General features: G+C 33.1%; 2 protein-coding genes across 2 annotated transcripts; one reads left to right on the top strand and one right to left on the bottom strand.

The window, feature by feature from the left end:
* The first annotated feature begins 643 nt into the window (after positions 1–643).
* On the top strand, positions 644–2,776 carry SerRS-m (Seryl-tRNA synthetase, mitochondrial). Its single transcript, XM_089085077.1, has 5 exons — positions 644–921; positions 1,034–1,220; positions 1,322–2,052; positions 2,133–2,300; positions 2,376–2,776. Exons 2-5 carry the CDS (start codon positions 1,152–1,154, stop codon positions 2,719–2,721), a joined length of 1,314 nt encoding a protein of 437 aa, XP_088941203.1. The 5' UTR covers positions 644–921; positions 1,034–1,151; the 3' UTR covers positions 2,722–2,776.
* Positions 2,777–2,887: 111 nt separating this feature from the next.
* On the bottom strand, positions 2,888–5,820 carry kra (basic leucine zipper and W2 domain-containing protein kra). The gene is made up of 8 exons (XM_089085078.1): positions 5,661–5,820; positions 5,101–5,172; positions 4,740–5,020; positions 4,355–4,659; positions 3,998–4,241; positions 3,698–3,917; positions 3,402–3,563; positions 2,888–3,323 (listed from the first exon to the last, which is right to left on the bottom strand). The coding sequence occupies exons 2-7, from the start codon at positions 5,159–5,161 to the stop codon at positions 3,412–3,414; spliced, it is 1,263 nt and encodes a 420-aa protein (XP_088941204.1). The 5' UTR covers positions 5,162–5,172; positions 5,661–5,820; the 3' UTR covers positions 2,888–3,323; positions 3,402–3,411.
* Positions 5,821–7,082: the final 1,262 nt, after the last annotated feature.

The raw sequence follows: 7,082 nt of genomic DNA, 5'->3' as shown, positions 1-7,082 counted from the left end.
CAAGTGTTATTTCTGAACGCACCCCTAAGGAACATGTAAAAAAGAAAATAAATATATATATATATATAACCGACTCATTTTAATCATATAAACAATAAAGAGTCGCAGGCAGATATGGGACAAGATCTTGAGAACCTATTTTATAAATTTAATTAAATAAATTTAATAAATTATTTTTAATTCAAAACCAGGATCAACAAATTCAAATGGCAGTCGCGAGTTCTTCGTTATGCGCCCCCGGCTCTCACCAGAGTGCGCCAGTATTAATAAAAAATGATGTTTACTCTCATAAGTATAGAAAGATTATATGGTTTTATTGATTTATCATCATTTTATTGTTAATAACTGTGCTATTATAACTGTGCTGTATAATATAATTGTGCTGTATACTGTGACGTAAGGTTGTTAAGCATAAGAAATGAAAATAATTCATTTAAATAGATTCTTACAACCACCACCCATCCTTACAACCTTATGTTTATGCCATTGTAGACTAGGCTTAATACTACATGCTTCGAAGCGTTTGATTGTCCAATCAAAACAAAGAATTTTACTAATGCACCAATCAAAAATGCTTCAAAGCATTTGTAGTAAGGCTGGTGTCCCATCCACAGCGGAACGGAACGCACGAACCAATTATAGCGAAAGAACAAACAGAATGAACGAGTTTTCTTTTGGTTCTTTCGCTGTGATGGGTTTGCGCGCCATGGGACATCAGCCTAAGCCCTTGACCATACTCGTAGTTAGTGATTTCTTGTATTTAATTAGACCACAATTTTAGATTTAAAAGAATGTACCAATCTAACGCAAGATTTCACTAACTATGGCCATGTAAACGTAGTCCAGAATATCGAAACGCAGTCACAGTAGGAAAATGTATGGCTCGTACAAATAAATATGATTACGTCAGCTCGCGTAAAGGTAGCGAGATGCTCAAATTTCTAATTTGTAAAAATTTTTATGAAATAAATTTGAAAAAAATATTTAATTACATTGGATTACATCTTAAAATAATAACTTTTATATTTTACAGAAGTTATTACTTGAACAAGTTGTTGATGCTGCAATTCTGAAATCATATCGTTTTATATTTTGTAAATATCAGACATATGCCGCTGAGATAAATTAATACATTTCTTTTTGACTGTAAAATGAGACTTAGATTTCAACAAAATTTTAAGCAATTTTGTAAATTGCGACATTTTTGGCTACACACTTTGGTATGTAATAGTATTCATAATTTTTTTTATACTTTATTATAAAGTTTAATAATATTTAAAGCAGTATTATTTAATAGTAATAATAATGGTAATTATAATAGCCTGCAGAAACACCAGAAAAAAATGTGATCAATGTAAAATTATCTGTACCAGAACCAGAATATAATATAGATTTTCTATGCAATCCTGCAAACCGTGATGTCATCTTCAATAACATCAAAAAAAGAAAGAGTATTGGAGATATTGATAAAGTTCTCGAATACTCCAGAAATCCTGCAAAGCGAGAATTGCTGTTGTGGGAATTAAGTAGGATACCTAACTATACGCATCCCACAATAATTGATTATGGTGATAAACCAAGATTGCTAAAAGAATGCGGCAAAAAGGCAGAATTTGATTTTGAGCCGAAAGAATTTGCCGAACTTGTCACTGATTTAAAAGCTATAAGAACACATACATTAGGTCCTGTTACTGGACAAAGAAGTTATATACTTCTAGGAGAATTGGCAGAATTAGAAGAAGCGTTGATTCATTATACACTTAGAAGATTGGTGAAGCATAGATTTAAGTTACTTTCAGTGCCTGATATCATCCTTACTAAAGTTATTGAAAAGTGTGGTTTGATAGTGGATGGCAATCGAACCTTAGTATATAAATTAGATCCTTATTATGGTGATGACTATAGCTTGTCTGGCACTGCTGAAATGTCATTAGCTAGCAAATTAATGAATACTACACTTTCCTATGACTCGTTACCATTGAAATTAGCAGCTGTTAGTCGATGCTATCGTGCAGAAGGTTCAAGTACTCTGGATGAAAGAGGAATCTATAGGTGAGATAGAAATTATATTAAGCATTAACACATTTAAAATTTTTTAAATTAATTTGATATTGATTATGTTTCTATGATAGAGTTCACCAATTTACTAAAGTGGAAATGTTTGTTTGTTGTGAACCAAGTCAATCTGAAGAAGTGTTTCAAGATCTCCAGAATATACAAGAAGAATTGTTCTCTTCATTAGGATTGCATTTTCAAATAATGGATATGCCTCCATTTGAGTTAGGTTCATCAGCTTATAGGTAATATTTTTCAATAATCATATTTTTATTATATATATTCCATTTACATTTTCTGTAATCTTTTTCTCGTTTTAGGAAATGTGACATGGAAGGTTGGATGCCTGGAAGAAAATTGTATGGCGAGTTATCTAGTTGTAGTAATTGCACGGATTATCAATCAAGACGTCTCAACGTTAGGTACACGACAAAAGATGGAAACACGGCTTACGTACATACACTAAATGGAACTGCGTGCGCGATACCTCGTATGTTGATTGCCTTGTGCGAAACGTATCAAACGAAACACCATCGTATCATTGTACCAAATGAATTGGTGCCTCTAATGAAAGGCAAAACGCTTATTAAAAAACAATTGCAAGTTGCAGACATGAGACCTTATAAGTACAAACAAAAATTAATTGTAAAAGAGAAAATCAAATAAATGTAAGAGATTGATACAACCGATATGAATAAATTATAATCATAGATTGAACAAATTTCTCAAATCCTTAGAAAAATAGAATTTATTCTCTAATATTCAGTTTTTTTTCTGAAAGATGTTCATTCTATTCTGAGGAAGTTAGGAATGATCACCAAAACATCAAATATTAAATACCACCTGTCAGTATATTTCCTATAAACTAATACAATATTATACAAAGAAAGATAGGGATCCGAAAATTGTACGTACACAGGGATAAAGATTTTTTTCTTATAATTTCTTTGTTATTCTGTATATATTTTGTAGCGGAGTTATAAAAATGTAACACAAAATATTTTTTCTTAAAGTAATACAATTCAAAGATTTTGCAATTTACAGTTCTTCCACACAGATTGGATGTTAGTGTTAGTCCTTATTGACAATTTAAAAATGTTCTATTCCCTTGAATACTTGATTCATCACGGAGTACCTAACATTGACTTAAGTTTTATTTATATTTTCAAGAGTCCGTGTGTCTTTCCTGACTGATATTAGATTGTTCTTGATCTGTTTCAAAATTTTGAGACTATGTCATTTCTTATTACTGGCAATGATATATTCTCCTATAAAAAGAAATGCTTTAATGATATAAAAGAATTCCTTTCACATATTTTATAAAATTAGTAAAAAAAAAAAATTACTTGAATATTTCTAATCTTCTTCTTCTCCAGATTCAGATTCCTCTTCGGCATTCTGCAGCCATTCCACGAATTTTTTCATTTGGTCTAAAAAGAGCATCTTTCCCTTAACCGAATGACCCTCTTTGTACCACTTCAATATTACATCTTCTGATACAACTTCCGCTGTAATTCAAACATTTGATTTCATTTATAACAATATTTACAGTAATATTCAAATGCTCAAATTTGACAAATGCATATATAAAAGATAAAAATAATTAATTTTTAATTATTTTAATTTATACATAATAACATACTTTTATAAAAGAGTAAAACAATCTTCTGGAAGACTTTCATAAAATTCATGTTCTCATAACAGAATTCCTGGACCTTGAGAATGAGTGCGAGCTCAGATCTGGCAGTGGTTGTAAAAGCACCGAATAATGGAGTATAAACTTTTAGATGTTTCAGTGCTTGTTCAGCGACTAATTCTTCTTTCTTATTCCATTCAGCTTGGCCCATTACAACAACCCATATCTGTAAATAGTAGCAAATTACATTTTTAAAAATATTTCTGTATATTTTTATCAAAAATACCGAAAACGAAAAACAATTACCAGTCCAATCACTTCATGTTCAGGAATGCCACTTCTTTGTGCCATTTCTTTGAGATCTAATGTTATGTCCTTCATTGGCCTATTCTCTGCTAAATCATCCAAGAGAAGTTGTTGTAAATCCCGTTTAGCTTCTTGACTGGCCTGAGCCTTGTGTAATTTCACAATATCTGCCAAGCCTACCGCTTCAAACACAGATCGGAAATGTTCTTCTGTTCGTTTATTCGGTGGTACAAATTCCATCAACCTAAAATATACAAAAAGGTTGTATGAACAAAATGATAAGTAAATTAAAATTTTTCGAAAATTTGGTTCTCTAAAATACAGTAAGTGATAAAAGCATGAAAATTTTAACTTTACCTTCCTTCAATACCTCCTTTCTTCAAAGCAGTCATTAAACTAGATAAACCTTTTTCTTGTTTCCAAGTAACAAAGACTTCTAGTAGGAAGTCTAATGCCAAGTTGTCTTTAACAAGATGCTCATTGATCAAAACCGAAAGGACTGTAGGTGGTACAGAGCCATTCGAGATCCACAGTGCTGTCATTCGTGCTAGCTTAATTCTTTCTTTAGGTGAAAATCCTTTCATAAAGACCAATACCTTTTTCATCTCTTCCTCAAACATTTTTTCCAAATATTTATAACGTCGCATGAGTTTGATAAAGACCTATTTGTTCAAATTTAATTTAATGTAAATGTCTTAAAGCAATATCTGATTCAAAAATTCCACCTTTATCTACTCTTTACCTGTTCAAAATTTCGCATAGACTCCATGTCCTCTGGCTGTTCAAAAACACATGCACTGGTTTTAACCGGTTTGTCGCCATCTTGAGCAATGGAACCGCCAGGAACTAGAAGACCTCCAGCAATCATGATGTCAAATAATGCTTCTCCATATCGACGATAGTCTAACTTAGAACCAGCCGCGTCCAGAAATTTAGAAATTGCTTCTAAGTCGTTACCAGCTTTTTCCAAGCCAAGCAAAACCGCATCTCGAAAGCCGGTTGGGTCATATTTCTCTCTTTCATCTGTAGATGACTCTTGTTAATCTAATATCTCAAAAACTTAATTTCATAAATTAACATCATAAAAAGATATTTATTTTTACCTCTTTTTCTGGTCTTTATGCGTTGACCTGATAGTATCGGTTTTTCTATTTTTTGACTCATACAATACTCTTCTGAAAGAAACATAATAGATCAATATATAATCATATAAGATCGTAATGAAATTATTGCCTATCTCTCCTATATTAAATTTTTTTCAAGAATAAACTAGGAAAATGTGCAAACGTTCAAGATTCTCTCTCGCGATACGATTACAAACCTACTACAGCGAACGTACAAAAACGTAAGATATAGAGAAAAAGTGCGCGCGATAATCACGTTGCGCCTAAAGATTCGTCTTCGAAATTTTTGATCGTGATCCTTGACAAATGGCGACAACAAGAAACGTCTACGCGTTATTATCGGGCGTTTGTGACGCGCAAGGCCAGCAGATTACGCATATAACGTTACCACGATTGATTCGGAGGTTAAGCCCGCGCGCGGTATGCAACCACGATGATGGCCGAGGCCATTAAATATAACTCTGAAAATCCGGCGAAGCGTGTGCGACAAATCCGCCGATCTGTGCAACCCACGATGCCTCGATTATCGCGTTACTTACTTCGACGCACGTAAAAATCGTAGAACAACCTCTCCTGCCCTGGCGTATGCGACCGATGTAAGATGTTTTAAGAAGGACTCTGATACTCGAGCTCAGAGAAACCAAAGAGACTTGGACAGAGGAGAAGAAACGGTCGACGGACTGTAGACGAGAAATCGACTGATCAATTTCTCTATCTATACGCCGCATTGCGGAAAGAAGGAGAAGCTTCGCTTATAAAACACAACAGTTTGTTCATTTCTTGCACTCATGTTTCTCGCTCCTTCTTTCTCCAATGCCTGCATTTGTGCCTATTTCGCTTTAGGGTTGGTTAGTCGGTCCACAATAAGTATTTAATCTTTAAACCGTAAGAAATTGACCAATCATAGATCGATTATTCTTTTTATATTAAATTATAATTGGTCAATTTCTTACTTCTTAAAGCTTAAATCACCTATTATGGACCGACACTTAGGTGCAGAGAATCTAGAGAGTTTGAACAGTGCGAATTAAAAATTTGTTTGATTGGTTTTTTTTCTGGTTACTACATGTAACTTTTTGTCGGGTGACACCCGTTTGACCACGTCCTGATTGACCACTAGCCACTCACAGGGACCAGCGTCTAGAATTTTTCCACTGTTCAAGCGCTGTGAATTGAGACGTGGTTAAACGGGTATCACCCCTTTTTCGCTAAGGCGAAAACATGAAGAAAAGCCTGGGGGAGTCAATCATGTAACTTTTCCTCTAGGACGGAAACGTGAAAAATGAAAAGTTTTATGTAAACTTACGATCATACGGTTTCGCGGGATTATATAACTCTTTCAAACGTGAAATTTTTCTCGTAAATTTTTTCGCCATGTATCTTCGTGGCAAAAAGGCGGAAATCTAGGGAATTAATAAATATTCGGAATTAGAGAAGATTAGTGTCGGTCCACAATAGGTGATTTAAGCTTTAAGAAATAAGAAATTGACCAATTATAATAGAATATGAAAAGAATAATCGACTATGATTGGTCAATTTCTTACGACTTAAAGATTAAAAACTTATTGTGGACCGACACTTAGGGTTGTGTACGGATTAAGTACATAATACATAAGTGTACATAATACATATACAATCGGTAATTAAAAGGTGTATATAATAATATACCAATAAAATAATTTTCCTTAGCTATAAAATCTATGAAACTATGTTTCATGATTTCACTTTCCACGTATCCAAGCTACATACATAATCGTTATACGTGAAAAGTTTTACGTGAAATATCAATGCGTGAAAAATAAAAAATAAAAAGTGAAAAATAAAAAGTGAAAAATTTCACATAAAGTTATATGATCGACCTCCTGGTTTATGCTTCGGTCTTAACCTTAAAATTTGAAAATAAAAAATGCCATAAAGTTATTTAACTTAAAGCATAAATAACCCTATGTCATTCTTCATTT

This window comes from Pogonomyrmex barbatus, unplaced genomic scaffold (genome assembly GCF_055798465.1).
Source record: "Pogonomyrmex barbatus isolate J1 unplaced genomic scaffold, ASM5579846v1 scaffold9, whole genome shotgun sequence".
NCBI lineage: Eukaryota > Metazoa > Arthropoda > Insecta > Hymenoptera > Formicidae > Pogonomyrmex > Pogonomyrmex barbatus.
This window is presented reverse-complemented; position numbering and strand designations above follow the sequence as displayed.

Coding starts and splice junctions, on each gene's coding strand:
- SerRS-m (XM_089085077.1), top strand. CDS start 1,152: ATGAGACTTAGATTTCAACAAAATTTTAAGCAATTTTGTAAATTGCGA. Junction 2,053..2,132: donor GATGAAAGAGGAATCTATAG/GTGAGATAGAAA, acceptor TTTCTATGATAG/AGTTCACCAATTTACTAAAG. Junction 2,301..2,375: donor TTAGGTTCATCAGCTTATAG/GTAATATTTTTC, acceptor TTCTCGTTTTAG/GAAATGTGACATGGAAGGTT.
- kra (XM_089085078.1), bottom strand. CDS start 5,161: ATGAGTCAAAAAATAGAAAAACCGATACTATCAGGTCAACGCATAAAG. Junction 4,242..4,354: donor AAAGGAGGTATTGAAGGAAG/GTAAAGTTAAAA, acceptor TGTATATTTTAG/GTTGATGGAATTTGTACCAC. Junction 3,918..3,997: donor AACATGAAGTGATTGGACTG/GTAATTGTTTTT, acceptor TACTATTTACAG/ATATGGGTTGTTGTAATGGG.